The sequence below is a fragment of the Pongo abelii genome, chromosome 19 (assembly GCF_028885655.2).
Source record: "Pongo abelii isolate AG06213 chromosome 19, NHGRI_mPonAbe1-v2.0_pri, whole genome shotgun sequence".
In the NCBI taxonomy this organism is placed as follows: Eukaryota; Metazoa; Chordata; class Mammalia; order Primates; family Hominidae; genus Pongo; species Pongo abelii.
In genome coordinates this window covers 88,583,531-88,603,687 of record NC_072004.2, presented here as the reverse complement: position 1 = coordinate 88,603,687, position 20,157 = coordinate 88,583,531, and the positions used below count along the sequence as shown (strand labels likewise).

The following is a 20,157-nucleotide window of genomic DNA, read 5'->3' as shown; positions in this document are numbered from 1 at the left end:
GTGTTTTTAGTGGAGATGGGGTTTCACCTTGTTGGCCAGGATGGTCTCGATCTCTTGACCTCATGATCCGCCTGCCTCAGCCTCCCAAAGTGCTGAGATTACAGGCATGAGCCACTGCGCCCAGCCTTTTTTTTTTTTGAGACGAAGTCTCGCTCTTGTCGCCCAGGCTGGAGTGAAATGGCGCAATATCGGCTCACTGCAATCTCCGCCTCCCAGGTTCAAGCGATCTCCTGCCTCGGCCTCCCTAGTAGCTGGGATTACAGGCGCCTGCCACCATGCCCGGCTAATTTTTGTATTTTTAATAGATACGGGGTTTCACTATGTTGGCTAGGCTAGTCTCAAAACTCTTGACCTGAGGGGTGAGCCACTGCGCCCGGCCAATTTTTTTGTGTTTTTAATAGAGACGGGGGTTTTGCCATGTTGGCCAGGCTGAGGTTTTGCCATGTTGGCCAGGTCTCGAACTCCTGCACTCAAGCAGTCCACCTGCCTCAGCCAACCAAAGTGCTGGGATTACAAGTGTGAGGCACTGCACCCGGCCTCCAGTCTTTTTTTTCTTATGTGTAGACTTTACCTAGTTGTAAGCAGACATTTCAGAACCAATGTCTTTGCCTAAGGGAACATAAATTTGGATGTATTAAAGGGCTAAAAAAAATTATATGCTAGATATTAAGTACTAGAATTCTTTCTCATGTGCTGAATACAATATTGTATTGCATTGTAAATACAGAAGGGTACTGCCAATTGAGTTATCAGGGTTGTCATTTATTAGAAATGCAATAGTAAAATTGTAAAATAAGGCTGGGCATGGTGGCTCATGCCTGTAATCTTTCCTGCCTGGCACTTTCGGAGGCCAAGGCAGGAGGATTGCTTGAGCTCAGGAGTTGGAGACCAGCCTGAGCAACATAGCGAGATCTTGTCTATACTAAAAAAAAAAAAAAAAAATTAACTGGGCATGGTGGTGTACGCTTGTAGTACAAGCTGCTTAGGAGGCTGAGGTGGAACAATTGCTTGAACCCAGGAGATTGAGGCTGCAGTGAGCTTGATCCACTGCACTCCAGCCTGCATGACAGAGTGAGACCTTGTCTCAAAAAAAAAAAAAAGAAAAAAATTGTAAAATACCATAATTCTGAAATGGGTCCTTCGTGTCACCCTCCCCTTTGAGAGTCCTAGTGGTGGAAGGCGGGAATTTCTGAAAGTGACTTTTTTTTTTTAAAAAACATGAACTGCAGAATGAAAGTGACTCTTATCAGGGATCTCCGAGTAGCCTCTCCAAGATGAGTAAAACACCAAGTCATGTTAGTTACATTAAAGAAAAAGTTAGGCACGCTCATGTACACACATGTACATATGAACTGCAATAATGCACGTAAGATAACTTGACCAGAAGTCTATTAAAGTCCTTTCAGGGTCTGTGTCCTGCAGTTACAGAATACCATTTTGTGTCTATGATGATAACAAAATTGGCATAGGCTTTTAGTTTTTATCTTCACTTATACCCAGAAGCCATCTTATTTGTCACCTTTTTTATACCCTGTCCCAATGACTCATACATTTCCTTGGAGGCTGAGAACTGCCTTCTTTGGTTGGAAATTATTGAAATGAATGGGAAAAGCAGGTAGAGAATACGTGTAAAAGAATTAGGATATAGTTGAAAGGACTTGGAGTTAGGCAGCCCGTGCTTGAACCTGGACCCATCCTCCTAGAGCTGTGCATCAGGGACAGTAAATCCTGCTCAGCCTGACAGGGTGGCTGTGAGGAGAGGATGAAACGTTTTAGGAGAGCGTACTTTATCAATTCCAAAGCCCAGTATATGTCTTCATCCTCAAGCTGAACTGGAAAGGTACTCTTAATAGAGCGCTGTACATGAAACCACAGTAAAGCTCTTAAACAAAACAGCCTGATTGTGACCCTGTTTCTGTCTTTCCTTCCAGTCTTCAGGCAGTGACAGTGGTGGGAGCAGCAGCAGCAGCAGCAGCAGCAGCAGCATCAACAGCCCGGACAGGGCCAGCGGGCCGGAAGGCAGCTTGAGCCAGACCATGGCCGGATCCAGCCCTAACACGCCTCAGCCTGTGCCCGAGCAGTCCGCGCTGTGCCAAGGCCTCTACTTCCACATCAACCAGACCCTGAGGGAGGCCCACTTCCACAGCCTACAGCACCGAGGGCGGCCTCTGACATGATGTGCCGGCAGTTTCTTGCCTTCTGTGAAGGGACAGCGCTGTGCAGATTTGATATTTCAACTTACAACTTGTTTTAAAAGAAAAATTGCACACGAAAAATGCCTGTTGGCTTTTCAGTCTATATTTGAAATAACAGGTTAACAGGCAGTTGTTTACTTGTGGTTTTGCTGCACTATTGCAATTTCAAAGGGGCTTTGAAGCAATTTTTTATAGGATTCTTTTGAGGGAGGGTATCAAATCTATGTCAAGGTAGAGGTTTGAGGAAAACTCATTCTGTGTGTTGAATCCATAGTATGTCCCATTCAGACTGATTTCCAAATCTGTCAACTAGAAACTGTACTTTATGTAAAGGGCCTTTTAAAAATGCGGGATCTTCAATTTTTTTTATTCAATAAACTAGTAAAGAGTATCTAGTTTCCATGAAAAAACATAAGTTTTTTTCCAAAATATAGGAAGCTTGATTCAGTCTTGCACTGAAATTAACTGCCATACTACCTCTCAGTATGTAGATGTTGTATTGAAAGTACTCTCTCCTGTGGAACAGGAGAACAATCAGATCCAATTCAGACTGTCAGTGAAGCACCCTCCCTAATCATAGTCTCTACTCTTTGTTATATATTTGTACTTCCAGGGAGAATGTCTTTTAGATTCTTGTATACCCAGATAACTTCTGTGTCACTATTCCTCCAGAGTCTGCACCTCAGACTTTAGTAGGAAACACGGCACAGTTCTGCAAGTGAAGTAATATGTAATGACTTTTTGTCCTACAAACTTGGTCAGTCAGCAGCTTACATGATCTCATTGACAATTCCACCTTGTAGTGTCAACAATTAAGGTGTTGTTGAACGCTAATAAAATGTAAGCTACCCGAACTGATGTCTAAAGCAACAAATATTGTGAAATTTTGGGACAAGGATTAACTTGATGCTTAAAGTAACCCCCAACAGTAACTAGGGGGCCACATTCCATCAGTGAAACTGGAAAGATTGGTGTGGCTGAGAATCAGATGAGCAGAGGCACCTTTAGAAGAAATAATGTGGTAGTATTTATTTAGGGAGGGACAGATGTGTCGCCATGTTACTTGGTCATACTAGAGAGCCAGCCAAGTTTGAATAATGAAGGTGCAGACGTGTTGTCTTCTTCACTGATGAGCTGTCTGAACAAGGAGCCAGGAACTGTCGGGTCACCAGCTGTGGAGCGTGCCGGGGGGACAACCTGCCATTGGATGTAGAGAAAAGTGCCTTAGAGTTGACCTGAGCCCTCCTGCCCACTCGCCCTCCGTGCGACGCCACTCGGAGTCCACACGGCACACACAAGCGGAGCTGAGAAGCACGATGGCTCTAGTCAGAGGACTTTGCTGTCGGTCCAGATTTGAAGAGGACACGCAACAGCATGAGCCTTTGTGACAAAACTAGAATTTGGAAATGAGGACTGTCTTAGGAAAAGGGTAGACACAGGCACCTCTCTCCACAGCCTGCTAACCTAACGTGGGCAGAACTGAAAGATCACTGCAGTGGAAACTGTTCTGGAAGAGGCTGCAACATAGCCCATGCTTAGCGACTGGATGGTTTTTGCAAGAGCTTTTTTTTTTTTAACTACCATCTCCCAACTTTTAAAGCCAGATACTTGACAAGGATTTTAGATCTTAATGGGTTCGATGGTAGGGAATACGGAAAGGATACACTGCTAATATTGTGTCTAACAATAAAGCAAACAACTCAATGCTGTAAGAAGACAAGCTGTTTGAGCTTTCAAACACACGTGCACACAGCACAATTCAGAAATACCCAGGAGGATTCCTGCAGGCTTAACAGTTGGCATCGTACTGAAACGAAACGTGTATTAACAAGAAAATGTCAAACTTTTGGGGAAACAAATCTTCTGTTATTTCCCACCCAACTAAAAGGGAAGATAAAACCACCATCACCAGAACAAAACAGACTTTTTCCAAACGAGTACAATGATAGTGCCGGGTTGGCAGTTAACTCTTTCACCCTACTAAATTGAAGAGATCATCTCCACCCTGTCCTGTATATTTTCTACATTTCTATTAAGAGGCTACTTGGTAGTGTCAGCGGGCATCTTTTACACCTTCTAGTAGCTCAATCTAGTAAAACCTTGTACTTCTCTATTGCGCCGCCATTAAAAGCAGCATTAGTGCATTTTGTCATTCAGTTCTTTATCAGTTATTTAAAAGGGAGCTGATCATGGGTGGCTCGGTGGGAGGTGGGGACCCATCCACAGATGAGCCTCTTGCTCTTGGCACCAACCTGAGCTTTTGTTTCGATGTTTCTGGTTGATTTAGCCTTTCGAGTGCTTGTCATGCTGAGTGGGAGAAGTCCAAACCTCCAAAACAAGAGGAAAGAATTTAGTAGCACAAACAGGCAGCTCTGGGGCCCAGCAGAAGCCTTTTTTTTTTTTTTTTTTTTTTTTTTTGAGACGGAGTCTCGTTCTGTCACCCAGGCTGGAGTGCAGTGGCGCAGTCTCGGCTCACTGCAAGCTCTGCCTCCCGAGTTCATGCCATTCTCCTGCCTCAGCCTCCTGAGTAGCTGGGACTATAGGAATTTTTTGTATTTTTTTAGTAGAGACAGGGTTTCACCGTGTTAGCCAGGATGGTCTCGATCTCCTGACCTCGTGATCCGCCTGCCTCGGCCTCGCAAAGTGCCTGGCAGAAGCCTCTTGGCAGCCTTTACCTGATCTGACTGGATGCCAGTGGCAGGATGTTATGGGGTTCTTGGGAGTTGAACGTACTGCTCCGGGGGGCGAGCTGATTCTCTGTACCAGTCACCAATCCAAACAGAACCTGGCAGAGAAGAGGTGGAGCTCAATAAAATGCAGAGGTTTCATTGTACAGGTAAAAGAAAGGCAAAAAAAAAAAAAAAAAAAAAAAAAAAAAAAAGGTTAGTCACCCATCGCTATCGTATTTCTAACCGTCATTTTGGGGAATGTTCTGAGTGCGTTAATGCTTCACGATTACTTTTTATCACTGCCCACAGGTCAGACTCTGAGAGGCAGGGAGTTTTTATTCCTCTTTCTGAGGCCTGGATAAAACTGTAATAATCCTTATTTACAACTTAAGGGGCCAAATCTTGGTTGCCTCAGTGTGTGAGATTTTATCTAACCCTCTTTCAGTCCTTGTAACTACACTCGGCTATTTGTGTCTTATCCCCCTCCCTATGCTGCATCCTGGAGTATTACATGCTCGAGCAGGTTAATTTTGTAATTTGAGCCCGTGGCACTTGGTTCGCACTGAGCATGTTTTTGATTTGACTCACAGAAGTTCGCTGCACCAGGCGATGAAGGTTGCTGTTGAGGTGTGGCGTGAAAACGTCCAGGTCAAACGGATCAATGAGGGCTTCCAGGTGGTCAGTCACTTTCTCAATTCTGAGAAAAGGATTAGGATCATTACTGTCCACACTTTTTAGGATCAAAAACAATCTTATGATATCCTACTGCTGTAGAAATCGTGGAGTTGGGTTTTATTCTACTTAGTTGCCGGCTTAGTACATTTGTCACTGATGATAGTGCTTAAGTCACCCTCAAGAGTTCCAACCTGACATGATGTCTAAGTGAAGTCCACCCTTTCCCCCTGTTCTGTCTAGAAGGAGGGCACTAAGGGCTCAAATGATACTCAGAAGCTGCTAGGCTGACTCAGAAGAGAGAGGAATGAGAGTCCACCTATTTCACTTGAGCATGGCATTTATCTAGCAGGCGGCCATTGTTTAACTTGCTGGTAACATGAGCACTTACTGTTCAAAACAAACACAATGAATGTGCAGCATAACAGGCTGACTCTGGTGGCTTCCCAGCAAAGGGACTATTTGCTTTTGGAAGAGACCGCCTTGACATAGCTCCCTAGAGGATACGACACCTGGAGTCTGGCTTGCTCCGGCCACTCTTCACCTCGTCAGCCTTGGCTGTCAGAACAATGTTGAGGTAACGCAGATCATAAAGCAGCTGCAGCGCCCGGTTCTGGGTGACTGGAAATGCACCTTCTTTCTGCAAATGAATTCCCCGTCCCCACCCATGAAGAGAGAGGACTTGGTATGCGAGCGTAATAAACAGCTTCATGTTTTGGTTGAGTTTCAGCTTGCTATTTCACAAGCAGATGGTTTTAATACTCATATGGCCAGTTTAATCTCACAACAACAAAACAAATTATGTTGGAAACTTGATCTTAAAACTAAAAACCTAACAGCAGGGAAGAGAACTGGCCCTTAAAAAAGGCCTCAGATGCTGTAAATGGTTGTTCTAAAGGGGAAAAAAGGGCTCCTTGCCTGAAGGAGAAGTGTTTTGAGGAAGCTCATTAGAGAAGACTTACTGAATTCTTTCCAAAATCAGGATTTGTTCCTCCTTAGGTTTTTTTTTTTTTGAGATAAAGTCTCGCCTTGTTGCCCAGGCTGGAGTGCAGTGACACAATCTGGGCTCACTGCAACCTCCACCTCCCAGGTTCAAGCGATTCTCCTGCCTCACTCTCCTGAGTAGCTGGGACTACAGATATATGCCACCACACCCGGCTAATTTTTGTATTTTTAGTAGAGATGGGTTTCACCATGTTGGTCAGGCTGGTCTCAAACTCCTGGCCTCAAGTGATCCGCCTGCCTTGGCCTCCCAAAGTACTGGGATTACAGGTGTCAGCCATCGCACCTGACCATGTTCCTTCTTAAAAAATGTTACTGGCCAGGCGCGATGGCTCCTGCCCGTAGTCCCAGCACTTTGGGAGGCCGAAACAAGCGATTTGCTTGAACCCAGGAGTTTGAGACCACCCTGGGCAAAATCACAAAACCTGTCTCTACAAAAAATAACAAAAATTAGGTATGCTGGCGCATGCCTTGTGGTCCCAACTATTTGGGAGGCTGAGGTGGGAGAATCTCCTGAGCCTGGGAGGTTGAGGTTGCAGTGAGCCAAGATGGTGCCACTGCACTCCAGCCTGGGTGACAGAGTGAGACTCTGTCTCAAAAAAAAAAAAAAAAAAAGTTACTAGTGAAATGGGATTATACACCAAGGGCAGAACGCTTCCTAGACAGTGAAAGCGGTGTGAAGGGTTGGGAGACAAGAACTCCCTGTAAGTAAGCACCTCTGTGTGTCATACTGTGTGGCAGGCAACCGTTCTCTAACTCCCCACAGTCACCCCTGAGGTGGGTGTGCTGTGGCTGGGGCCGGGGACTGTCTGCCTTTTACAAGTGAGGAAACCACTGAGCGGTTTATCTACAGGATCACATTTGGTCCTAAGGAAACAGAGGTTAATGATTTGCCTGGAGCCCCCGGTGAACAAGTGGCAGCACTGAGGTTGGGAGCCAGGCCTTTTATTTTGAAGCTCTGATCCTTTTCATTGTTTTTTGATTTTTTTGTTTTGTCTTTTTAAGAGACAGGGTCTTGCTTTGTCGCCCAGACTGGAGTGCAGTGGTGAGATGATAGCTGCTCACTACAGCCGCCAACTCCCAAGCTGAAGCCATCCTCCCACCTCAGCCTCCCAAAGTTCTGGGTCTTGGTGTTTTCATCTGTGCTGAGCTGCCTTCTTAGCGAAGATCTGCTCGACCCTTTGGAATGAGTGTAAGTAAACTCACAGCGCTGGGTGCTACTCCTAAGATAGAGCATTTTTATGGGACCCGATGCCTGGGCTGGGTGATCCTTAACAGTTTGAGTCTTTGATGTGAACTGCTCGAACTCAAGACAATGCTAAGGTTTTCTTTTGTTTAATTTGTGTTTTTAATGGGCAAACATTCAGACACCTACCTTAATCTGTTTTTCTTCAAAAAGTTTCTCATAGGCAGCTACTACTTGAACCATACAGCTTTTCAGCATCTCTTGTAATGTCACCTTTGGCAAGGCATGGCCTCCAACCCGATTAATTTCCTGGCATAAACTAAACAGGAAGGACTGTACATACCAGGATGGCTAAAAGAACAAAGAAATGTCACATTGCCAACTTGTACCAATTAAATGACACACAGTGAAAGTGAATCCACTTCATCTTACAAGGCCTATGTGCCAGGACTTTGACCCCTCTCAGCAACGCTTCTTACAGGCAGACTGTTCAGCAGACACAAGGCCCCTGGTTAAGTGCAATTTGCTGTTACTGCCTCCACAGTCTGAGGCTGATCTAGAAGAGGTGCCTGTGTTTTATGCTGCTGATTTCACGGCAAGTAAGTGGTTCCCTAATTAGCACAGAGCTTACGCTACAAAAGGAAAGAATGGTTAACTGGCTTCTTGAGCAGTCTGCCATTTACTTAGCCCTACATCTACTATGCCCCCACAGTAGAAAGTTACAGATGTTACTTTCAGCTATTCCTCAGAAGTTGTATGTTGAATGATTTTCTAAAATCTTTCTTCTTTTCCACGGAGCAGTTTATTCCCTTTTTCAGCCCATGGTCCCTGCTCACCTGTGCAGGCAGTCGGATCTTGGATGTGACACTGCTGCCAGACTCTGCCTCCTCCTGAATTTCTAGCTCATCCCAGCTGGTGGCTGTGGCCAGAACTGAGCCAGCAGCATCTAGAAGTAATGACTGGGTGAATCCATGAATCAAAACCTGGTAATAAAAGGCAAATATCCACACAAGCCACTCAGATCCTCTGTAGAGTTTCTTTAAAACAATCTGTGTAATCCTGAGAACAGCTCAAGCTGCTGAAGTTGTAGGTACAGTGATGGTATCAGTCCTCTTTTGGCTAATTATCAATGGTATCAGCCATGGGAATTTTGTTACTAACTACCCTATAAATGTCAAATACCACTTCTTTTTTTTGAGACGGGGTCTTGGTCTTCTCCCAGGCTGATTGCAGTGGCGCAATCACAGCTCACTGCAGCCTCGACCTCCTAGGCTCAGGCAATGCTCCTGCCTCAGCTTCCCAAGTAACTGGGACTACAGGCGTCCACCACCACATCTGAATAATTTCTGTACTTTTTGTATATAGGGGGTTTCATCATGTTGCCCAGGCTGGTCTTGAATTCCTGGGTTCACACAATCCACCCATCTCAGCCTCCCAAAGTGCTAGGATTACAGGCATAAGCCGCCATGCCTGGCCCAAATACTACCTCTTAAGGTACAAGTGGAGACTACTGGGAATATGATATTTAGGTTAAAGAGAGGAAATGCAGGCAGAAGGTCTTTCATTCTCATCTGATGCAAAGAAAAAATGCAGCTTTTCTGTCTACAGAATCTAAGCTAAAAATGAATGAAAAATTTTTTTTGAGACGGAGTCTCGCTCTGTTGCCCAGGCTGGAGTGCAGTGGTGTGATCTCTGCTCACTGCAAGCTCCGCCTTCTGGGTTCACGCCATTCTCCTGCCTCAGCCTCCCGAGTAGCTGGGACTACAGGCACCCACTACCATGCCCGGCTAATGTTTTGTATTCTTTTAGTAGAGACGGGGTTTCACCGTATTAGCCAGGATGGTCTCGATCTCCTGACCTCGCGATCCGCCCGTCTCGGCTTCCCAAAGTGCTGGGATTACAGGCATGAGCCATCGCGCCCGGCCAAAAAAGTTTTTACTGAACTTTCTGGCAGAGATAAAGTTAACTGTATGAAATCAGAATTGTTTTGCCTTTACTACTGAAGGAACTGATTGAGGTTGGCAAGACTGGAATACGACAGAAGTGAGACAAGACAGGGGTAAGAAGTTACATCACTCACTTTCACAACTGCACTGCTCCAGACCCGGTAGCCCATCACGCTCTGCTGGAGGAGTACTTCTTTAACCTCTTGCCACTTGGCCTGTGTAGGAATGATTTCCTGAGTTTTCACCTTTCCCTGTTTTCTCAGAGCCCTAAACTCCCTTGCTGGTTTCTCTGAGCTCTCTGATTTTCCCAGGATACACTGCTTCAGATGGGGGCACAGCTCTCCCAGGGACTGGCAGAGTCTGGCCATGAAAAGAACTGAGTGCAGCTTGGCACTGTTGAGGGCATCCTGTTGCCCTTGCACACCTTCTTCAATGCTCTGTAGCTCTGCCCGGATGCAGTCCACGATGTGCTTGATGCATGCCACGGACTGAGTCCGCAGCATCTCCTGCACGGTCCCCGCATCTGCGTATCTGTCAAAGGCAGAACTCTTGGCCTGTGTGGGAGAAACGTCCTTGGGCAGTGACGAGTCATCAGAGGGGAGGTAAGCCAGGAGGTCATCTAGTTTAACCTTCAGCTTAGAATCCAGGGCAGAACAGAAGTTCTGTACACAAGGGCTGATGGCTTGTGCTTTCATGGAGAGGCCGCTACTGGCAAACTGACCCCGGTTTGCCACGTTGACCCAGGCCGCATCGGAAGGCAGGTCATTAGGACTCTCAGACCAGAGGAAGAGCGACATGTTGTACTCAAAGTGGATGTGCTTATTTGAAGGGGAGTTGCTGGTGCTACTTTCGAGTTCCTGCAAAGCTGAAACCAGGAGCTCCTTGGAGCTACTGGAGATGGAGTCAAAGCCTTCTTTTGTCAGAGTCTAAAAGAGAATGAGAGAAGAGTTCTAATCACAGTTCCTTTAAGGACATTTCAAAACAAGAGTACCAAATGGTAATTTATCCTAGCATTCAGAAGGTTCACCATCTTCAGAAAGATGGCGTGGTGTTGGCAGAGAATAAAGCCATTATTGAGGAACATGGGCCCATTCCCGACCAAGTGACAGAGGCCTGGTGTATTTTCAGCTCTAGACTCTGGATCTGTTACTAAGCAGGAAAAGAATATACTTGGGAAGTGACAGAAGTCTCCCAAGACAGTCAAAATGCCACTAGGATTGGCCATAAAACAGGTAGACCATGTGACCGTCCAGCTCACCTGTAATCGGTCAAGGAACAGTTGCTGCATCATATCTTCCCAGAACAAGAGCGGCTTCTCCAGAAGCCGCCGACATAGCACATCCCAGCTGTGATTGGTGGACTCATTGGTAAGTAACTCCCACATGGCGTCCCGGATTCCCGCGAGACCCTTCATGCTCTTCACGTACATGAGCAGGTTGGTGATCCCATTTTTAATGTCTTCATTACACCTGCAACAGAATCATGTTCTTTGGGCTCCATCAGAGGCATGGTGTTCACATCTTTATTAAGAAAAACATCAGAATCCCATTTGACAATCTCTTATCTGAGTTCCAGTAGATAAATATCTATGTGTCTCAGTGTTGATAGATCTGTAGCAACACAGAGCATTTTGGCTGGGTTGGGGCATGCAGTCTGTTGCCCGCACCAGGCCTACCCTTGCTTCCCCAAGGATATACGCAAGTCTGGACCCTGTGGAATGGCTTAAAAAAACAATGCATTAAGTAAAAACAGGAGTTGCAGAACTCTCACATAAAGAGAATTTAAAACTCCCACGTAACCTTTTGAAAGACAAATTCCTTCTTGGTTCTCCCACAGCGGGTGCTGAATGACCTCAAAGGTGGCAATGGGTCACAGAGTGAGTGGCTGATGGGCAGCACGCCATCTAGGACAGGCTTTCTGCACATGCCTCGCTGACCCTTGTAATGCCCTGTACAAGGCTGCATGGGTGGTTCCTGCCAGCTGCAGGGAAGCTCTTTCTGGCTACTTACATGTGGATCCATTTCTGCAGCGTGTCTTTCAGGTATTCCTGGCTGATGGGATGTGCAAGGGTTCGGAGTGTTGGCTGGAACTCGACGATGGATGCTGGCAGGTGTTTAAACCAGCTGCAGAGTTTCATCTCTTCCTGCAGGACACCAGTGCCCTTTCCTAAAGAGAAGGCCAAGTGAGAAGCCATCTAGGCCATCCTTTGAAGTGCATATTAAAACAGGGAGTTAGGCCGGGCCAGCTTGGGCAACACAGTGAAACCTCACCTCTACAAAAAAGAAACAATTGGTCAGGCGTCATGGTGCACACCTGTAGTTGCAGCTACTTGGGAGGCTGAGGTAGGAGGACACTTGAGCCCAGGAGGTCGAGGCTGCAGTGACCCATGATCATGCCACTACACTCCAGCCTGGGCAACAAGGTGAGACCCTGTCTCCAAAAAAATAAATAAATAAAAGATGGACTTAGAAGGAATTTCCAAAACTTATCAAGTTTTCCTTTGGAAGGTCAAACTGGACTTCTGAAATACAAGGAAAGAGAAAGTACAGGACACGTGTGAGGTCCCATCAGGGAGTGCGGCAGCCGCCCCACAACTCTGGTCATTCTGTTGGTTGAGAAGAATGGCAAAGATCAGGAGGAAACAAAAACGGGGATCAAAAGAGTAGAAAGAAGAAATGAGTGCTGTGCAGTCCTGGGGGTTTTCAAAGTAGAACTTAAGTTGTCAAAACAGTAAAAGGTAATGGCTTCCCTTTCCTCTCAATCCTCCTACCTCCCTCGAAGATGGAAGGAAAGAATCGACGACTGCTTATCCTGATTAACTGAGTCGTTCATAGCTTTTCAAAGGTGACCTGTCAAGAAGGGGACAGGCCTGCACTGTGCAACTCTGGGAGGCCCCATTCACAGTGTTCTGAGCATAAGGCACCCTCTGGAGTTTGAAACCCAGGGCCCTCCCAAGGCCCCTTGTACTGCTTTCTAAAGCCATGACAAGTCAGCCAGTACCCACCCTTCCTGAGTGGGATGAGGTACTAAATGTAAGCACCTAGAGGGAAAGCGAAGCATAAGGAGGTGGAGTTGAAAGATAAAGTGAGCCAAGATGAGGCGACATTAAGCACCTGTCTCTGGAAACAGCCACGTGGCCACCACCGCACTCTTCTGTTTCCTTTCTACCTTTGGCTGTATCTCCTTTGTCAATTTTGCTGACACCTCCATTTGACCTTGGATTTCTGGAGTTCCATAAGGCAGAGTCCTCTGTCATCTCCTTACTGATGATGTCATCCATTCCCACAGCTTGAAATAACAGCCACATGCGATGCACAACAGTGTGTCTCCAACCAGACCTCCCAGCGATCTGTTCTGGGCCCTCAGGCACCTGCCCGCTTCACAGTCCCATTCCAAGGCCTCAGGCATCGCCAATGCAACGTTTTCTCTCTTTCCTTTTTTTTAAGACAGGTTCTTGCTCTGTCACCCAGGCAGGAATGCAGTGGCACAGTCACTGCTCACTTCAGCCTCAACCTCCCTGGCTCAAATGATCCTTCTGCCTCAGCCTCCCAAATAGCAGGGACCTCAGGGGCATGCCACCACACACAGCAAATGTTTATCTTTTGTAGAGATGGGGTCTCACTATGCTGCCCAGGCTGATCTCAAACTCGTGGACTGCCTCAGCTTCCAAAGTGCTGGGATTATAGATGTGAGCCACAGCACTGGGCCATCTCAAAGTGAACCCATCATCAGCCACTTCAAACCAGCTCCATTTCTACTTAACTTGGTCACCTCCCTTCTCACATCCTTACAGCCAATCTGTCACCAAATCCTCTCCTCCTAAACAAACGTCTGAGCATTGCAATTAGCTTCATCTCTATTGTTCCTTCGTAACCCAAGCTCCCAGTGGCTGATACTTGGATCGTGGCAACAGCCTCCTAAGTGAGCTCTCAGCATCCGTTCTAGCCCCAAGGGGATCTATTGCCACCTAAAAGCCAAATGCATTTATTTCATTTCTGTTGCGATAAATGCTACCAAATAAAAGTATAGGATGCACGGGCACATATAACAAAGGGTCCACACCAAGCCTGGAAGGTCCCAGGAGGCTTCCACTGTTCTTTGGATAAAGTCTAAATTCCCTAGCCTCGCTCACAAGGTTGAGCATTATCTGGCCCCCGTCCCCACCTCCAGTCTCTGCTCAAGCAGCTCTCCCCCTCACCCAATGCCTCACTGGCTGTCTTACAGTTTCTCCTTGCCTCAGGATCTTTGCACATCCTCTTCCCTTTGCCTGAAAGCCTGTTCCTTGCCTTCTTCATCTAAGTGACTCCCACTCAACCTTCAGCTTTCAGGTTAAAGGCTTCTCCAGGGAAGCCTTCTCTGACCTTGGTGAGTTACTTCCATTCAGTGTTCCCAAGGCAACTTGTACTGAGCCTTTCTAGCGATGACCAGTATTGACACTAAATGGATATTCGCATATTTGTGAGTCTGATACCTGCTTCTACCACTCAACTGTGGCCTCGATGAAGGAAGGGCCTCTATTTGTCCCGTTCACTGCTCCATCCCCAGAGCCTAGCACCGTGGCTGGCACACGGTAGATACTGAGCAAATTATCAGCTGAGTGAACCAGAATTTAAAAAGCTTGGCTAAGAGCTCACCGGCAGGATGCTGGCCTGTGATAGTCTCCAGAGTAGAGAAGAGCAAGCCACATGGCAGGGCTGGATCTGGCAGCAGTCCTTCTGGCAAAGTGTAGAAAAGGGCATGAGCTTGCTTCAGAGTGGTGGCCAGCAACTCCACTAATGAGCAGATCTGAGCCTTGATACCAGCACCTAAAAGAAGAAACCATCCTCTTTGAAACAATTACCTTTCCCAAAGTGAAAGACAGAGGATGCTCTGGAGGCTTCAGTCTCCCGCAGCTCACCCTTCTCCATCCCATGTTTAAGGACCAAATGTTGGCCAGAAGCCACACCCACCATGGTGTGGCTGGTTGAGAAGTTTCTGAATAGTTGCCTTTCTGGCCAGCAGGAAGTCTGTGAGGGCTTGGCGAGGAGAACTCTCTTCTAAGAGCATTATAGAGCACAGGGCCTCGGCCACAGCTTGGTCAGACACGGCTTGGCATTTGAGCAACATCTTGCTTTCATGCAGAATAGTTGACCTAGAAAAATGATGACAAAGGTCACCAGAGTATTTTTCACATCTTGGGTAAAGAGCTTTGGTACATCAGGAAAGAAGACACGCCATAAACCTGTAGTGAGAAGCTTGGCCACCACCAGAGCAGCTCTTTATGCTGGATCCACTTACCGGAAGTGGCTGGCGGCTGCCACCTGCCGGATGAGTATAGGAAACCGGGAGAGGACGGGACTGTATCGGGAACTAGAAGAATCCAGCTGGAGCAGGCTGTGGAGGTGGCAGCAGAGCAGGTAGAGCTGTGTGGCATGGAGACACTGAGAGGCTTCCATCGAGCTCCAGATCTTCTCTGGAATTTCTAAGAGCAGCTTGATCTGGGCAGCCATGCTGTAGAACTTCTCCTGGGATGGCTGCTGTGGCTGCAGGGGAAGGCACAGAACTAAACCAGAAGAACGAACAAAAGCAATCTCAGTGTTCTGTAGGCTTGAGAAGAAATCTGGGGGTATTTAAGGATACAAAACTTCTATTAAGCTGGGTTCAGTGCAACTCAGCAAGTCATCAAAGCCCAGTGTAGAAGAGTTGCCGGAGTCAGGAGTGTTGTAAGATCCCATGGTTTTTCCTACACATGCGTGCATTTTTGCTCAGCCCCACGGAGAGGCAAACTTTCATCTCACCATCTGGTTATCAGTGATCCTCTTGATGCTTCGATGGCATGAAGGCCTGTGGACTACTACTCATGTGAGTTTTCTCCATCCTTTTCTGATGTTCAGCCTTCCTACTTTTTCTTCTGTTTTTTTGGGGGGCACCATGGACTTCTTTGCTGACTGTTCCTTTTCACCAAGGAAGGTACTGACTGCACCAAGCCACCATCTGGTTCAGTCTTTAGGCCTCTACTCATCTGAGTCTATCCTTACTTCAGGATTTTCTCTCCCTCAAACATCTCCCTCATGAACAGCATATTAGTCCATTCTCACACTGCTATAAAGAAATACTCAAGGCAGGGCGCGGTGGCTCACACCTGTAATCCCAGCACTTTGGGAGGCCGAGGTGGGCAGATAACTTGAGGTTAGGAGTTCGAGACCAGCCTGGCCAACATGGTGAAACCTTGTCTCCACTAAAAATAAAAAAATTAGCCGGGCGTAGTGGTGCACGCCTGTAATCCCAGCTACTCGGGAAGCTGAGGCAGGAGAATTGCTTGAACCTGGGAGGCAGAGGCTGCAGTTGAGCCGAGAACGTGCAACTGCACCCCAGCATGGGCAACACAGCGAGACTCTGTCAAAAAAAAAAAAAAAAAAAAAAAAGGAAGGAAGAAAGGACAGACGGACCCAAGACTGGGTAATTTATAAAGAAAAGGAGTTTAATTGGCCCTCGGTTCCACAGGCTGTACGGGAAGCATGGCTAGGGAGGCCTCAGGGAAACTTATGATCATGGCAGAAGGGAAAGCAGGCATGTCTTACATGGCCAAAGCAGGAAGAAGGTGGGGGGACATGCCATACACTTTCAAGCAACCAGATCTCATGAGAACTCTATCATGAGAACAGGACCAAAGAGGGAAATCCCTCCCCATGATCTAGTCACCTCCCCCTAGGCCCCACCTCCAACACTGGGAATTATAATTCAACATGAGACGTGGGCAAGACACAAATCCAAACCACAGCAAATGGATTAGTGCCTCATAAAAGGGCTGGAGGCAACTTTTAGGTTCTTCTACCTTCCCCCACGTGAGGATACAGCAAGAAGGCCCTCACCAGACATCAAAGGCCAGTGCCTTAATCTTGGACTTCCCAGACCCAGAACTGTGAAAAATACACTTGTATTATAAATTGCCCAATCTCAGGTATTTTGTTATAGCAGCACAAATGGACTAAGACACCTAAATTCCAAATCTCATCATGCCCTTAAGGTCCCTCCTTACTAAGAACGACCTAAGCCTAAACTGACTTCCCTCAGAACTCCTAGGGTAAATATACACAATTATTTTGGGAATCAAACATCCCGGGTTCCAGTGATTCTCCTGCCTCAGTCTCCTGAGTAGCTGGGATTACAGGTGCGTGTCACCACACCTGGCTAATTTTTGTATTTTTAGTAGAGACAGGGTTTCACCATGTTGGCCAGGCTGGTCTCAAACTCCTGACCTCAAGTGATCCACCACCTTAGCCTCCCAAAGTGCTGGGATTACAGGCCTGAGCCACCGCGCCCAGCCTTTTTTTTTTTTTTTTTTTTTTTTTGAGACAGCATCTCACTTTGTTGCCCAGGCTGGGGTGCTGCAGTGGTGCGATCATGGCTCACCGCAGCCTTGACCTCTTGGGCTCAAGAGATCTTCCCACTTCAGCCTCCCAAGTAGCTGGGACCACAGGCATGTGCCACCATGCCCGCTCATTTTTTGGTATTTTTTGTAGAGATGGGTTTTCACCATGTTGCCCAGGCTGGTTTCAAACTCCTGTGATCAAGCGATCCACCTCCCTTGGCCTCCCAAAGTGCTGGCATGAGCCACAGTGCCTGACCTGTTATTCTAAAATTTTTTACATTTTTTTCTTGTCAAGTTTCCATGGATTTATTTCCTTGACCAGATTGTAAGCTCCTTCAGAGCAGGAATTGGGGGACTTCTGTTTCTTTGTAATGTGAACGAAGAAGACACTCAAATTTTTGTGGGGTAGACCGAGGATAAGCCAGATATAACAACTATGAAAATCAATACATTTCTAAAACCATGCATAATTCAAGTTAGCGTTTTCATAAACCCTGAAGCATGACTCAGTTACAGCAAAGGCTGGCCACCTAAGGGGACACGTGTACTAAATATTAGCTTTGGGAGGGATGAGGTCACTCATTTCAAAAATCTGCAAAGTTATTTGCAACTTCCTATAGTTCTATTGTGTCAGTCCAGTCTACTGACCAGGATTTCTGAAAAGCTCAAATAGCATGAAAAAGTTCCAAACTGGAGTTAGACTGTACTTTTCAATTTCTTCTTTTATGTCCCAGTAAGTTCTCCCAGGCTGTTAAAAACTCCCTGTTTACCTTTTTCAACCTCCATGCCCTTTCACTTCGTTCATTGCTAGGTCTATATTCTTTAAGGGGCCGGGCGCGGTGGCTCTCGCGCCTGTAATCCCAGCACTTTGGGAGGTCAAGGCAGGCGGATCACATGAGGTCAGGTGTTGGAGACCAGCCGGGCCAACATGGTGAAACCCCGTCTCTACTGAAAGTACAAAACTTAGTCGGGCATGGTGGCGGGCGTCTGTAGTCCCAGCTACTTGGGAGGCTGAGGCAGGAGAATGGCGTGAACCCAGGAGGCGGAGGTTGCAGTGAGCCGAGATCGCGCCACTGCACTCCAGCCTGGGCCACAGAGCGAGACTCTGTCTCTATTTTTTGAGACAGGCTCTCGCTCTGTCACCCAGGCTGGCGCGATCTCGGCTCACTGCAAGCTCCGCCTCCTGGGTTCACGCCATTCTCCTGCCTCAGCCTCCCAAGTAGCTGGGACTACAGGCGCCCGCCACCACGCCTGGCTAATTTTGTGTATTTTTAGTAGAGACGGGGTTTCACCGTTTAGCCAGGATGGTCTCAATTTCCTGACCTCGTGATCCACCCGCCTCGGCCTCCCAAAGTTCTGGGATTACAGGCGTGAGCCACCGCGCCCGGCCAATAAAAATTCTTTAGGAACGCAAGCTGCAGCTCCAATATGAGGATGTGTTTGTTTACCTCCCATCCTTCCTCATCGTGTCTAATCAATAGCGTTTGGGGGGAAGAACATGGGATAAGGATAACCTGAATGAAAAAAGCCTTAGTTCTGAAAATGAAAATGTTCAGCTATTAAAAGGTAAGGGCTTGGCCGGCTGTGGTGGCTCATGACTAATCCCAGCACTTTGGGAGACCCTGTCACATACACAGATAAAGTTAAGGGCTTGACGGCTGGTACTACCCTCAACAACTCCCAAAGGGTAGAACAGCTATTTGGGGTTGTGGAAGTTATTCTTGGGGAGGGATAAGGGGAAGGTTGGGATGAGGAAGAAATGACTTGGAGTGCAGGTGTCAACATAGGAGAGAAATCTGAGGAAAATGTCAGGACATGTTATATAGGTGAGCGTTGAACTGTCAAGACAGAGACCCCTGGCGTTTTCCGCTAAAATTGAAAGGAGCCCAGTGAGGTGTAGGAATCAAGGCCCGGAAGTCGGGGGAAAGCGCTTGAAGAACCTGTTGAACGGCACTTCCAGAACGGATCAGCAGCCGCATCTGTGCAAGGAAGGCTGGCATTGTCCCCTGAGGGGAGCCTAAAGGGTGAGGGGCGGAGAGGCTCCTGGCTAACGAAGGTGAGGACTCGCGGGGTCTGGGACTGACCGGCGGGGGGCGGGGTTGATCTGCAAGGCCAGGGGCTCCGGGACCCGCCTGCGGGGCCGCAGGTTGGGGGCACGGGGACTGACCTGCTGGGCCCGCGGTGGCCGGGGCGCGGCCGAGCCGGCTTGGCGGAGGCGGGCGCAGTACTGATCGGTGGCCTTCACGGCGTCCACTAGCCCCACAGCACAGCGGCGCATCTGGCCGATGGTGTCGGCCGCCTCGATCAGGTCGCGGTATCGTTCGCCCACCATCTGCCGCAGCTCCTCCTTCTTGTGCTCGATCTCGGCCCGAACCTGGCGCTCCAGCCCGCGGATCTCCTCCGCTCCATGCGTCTCGAAAAGAGCCGCAGGGTCGCGCAGATCCAGCCGCTTCAGCGCGGGTGAGGTTGCCCCGGTGGCCATGGTGCACTCGTCAGCCGCCGGCGATCCACCTACGCCCTTTTAGTCCCGCCCCCTCCGCCATCTTCGTGGGGGGCGGAAGCCCTTCCGCCCCGCCGGGGGCCATGTTTGTTTCCCGAGGGCGCGGGGGCGGGGGCGGGGGGCGGGGGGCGGGGGGCGGGCGCGGTCCTGCGCGGGGTTTTCTTAAACGGAGCCGGCTGGGAAGTGAGGTCGCTAGAGAGGTGAGGTCGCCAGAGAGGTGAGGTCGCCAAGTTGGCTGCGAGACTGTGGCTGAAGTCTTCCCTTTCCCGTAGGAGCAGAGCTTCTCTGGGGAGTTAGGAGTCGGGATCCGGCTCCGCGGACTGACGGCGTTGGCGCAGCCGCAGCCGCCGCTCTCCGCGCGCCTGGCGCCCGCGAGCAGACTCGGGCGCGCTCGCCGCCGCTGGGTCTCGGATCGTTCCCCGCGTGCAGTTTTAGGAAGAGGGACATCGCGCCCTTCGCTGTTCCCCGGGAAGAGCTACCTCGCCGCCCCTGAAGGGGTTCTGAGCGCTTGTTTGGCGTCTGCTTTTCCTCTGCTGTTGATTCGTGTTGGGGGGTTTCCATTTCGTTTAAAACCGACGTTTAGCCCCTGAAGACGTTTTCCCTGCGAGAGCCTGACCTCGGTGGCCACGGGGGAGG

At 48.3% G+C, this 20,157-nt stretch overlaps 3 protein-coding genes across 5 annotated transcripts in view; 2 read left to right on the top strand and 1 right to left on the bottom strand.

Moving 5' to 3' along the window:
* The window catches only part of VCF1 (VCP nuclear cofactor family member 1), a 27,494-nt gene extending 23,155 nt beyond the window's left edge, over positions 1 to 4,339 (top strand). For all 3 annotated transcript variants that reach the window (XM_002827783.5, XM_002827784.4, XM_054535713.2), the window contains one exon: positions 1,932 to 4,339. In XM_002827783.5, the coding sequence (XP_002827829.3) occupies positions 1,932 to 2,177 (246 nt within the window). In that variant the 3' untranslated portion in view covers positions 2,178 to 4,339. The remainder of the gene's footprint in view (positions 1 to 1,931) is intronic.
* COG1 (component of oligomeric golgi complex 1) lies at positions 3,199 to 20,157 on the bottom strand. Its single transcript, XM_002827778.5, has 14 exons — positions 19,189 to 20,157; positions 14,948 to 15,192; positions 14,620 to 14,801; positions 14,305 to 14,475; positions 11,680 to 11,836; positions 10,929 to 11,139; positions 9,805 to 10,596; positions 8,561 to 8,707; positions 7,914 to 8,075; positions 6,049 to 6,176; positions 5,453 to 5,561; positions 4,871 to 4,980; positions 4,448 to 4,523; positions 3,199 to 3,392 (listed from the first exon to the last, which is right to left on the bottom strand). Exons 1-14 carry the CDS (start codon positions 19,501 to 19,503, stop codon positions 3,255 to 3,257), a joined length of 2,943 nt encoding a protein of 980 aa, XP_002827824.3. The 5' UTR covers positions 19,504 to 20,157; the 3' UTR covers positions 3,199 to 3,254.
* The window catches only part of SLC39A11 (solute carrier family 39 member 11), a 564,735-nt gene continuing 563,311 nt past the window's right edge, over positions 18,734 to 20,157 (top strand). The window contains exon 1 of the mRNA XM_054535708.2: positions 18,734 to 19,077. The gene's annotated coding sequence lies outside the window, so the exon portion shown is untranslated. The remainder of the gene's footprint in view (positions 19,078 to 20,157) is intronic.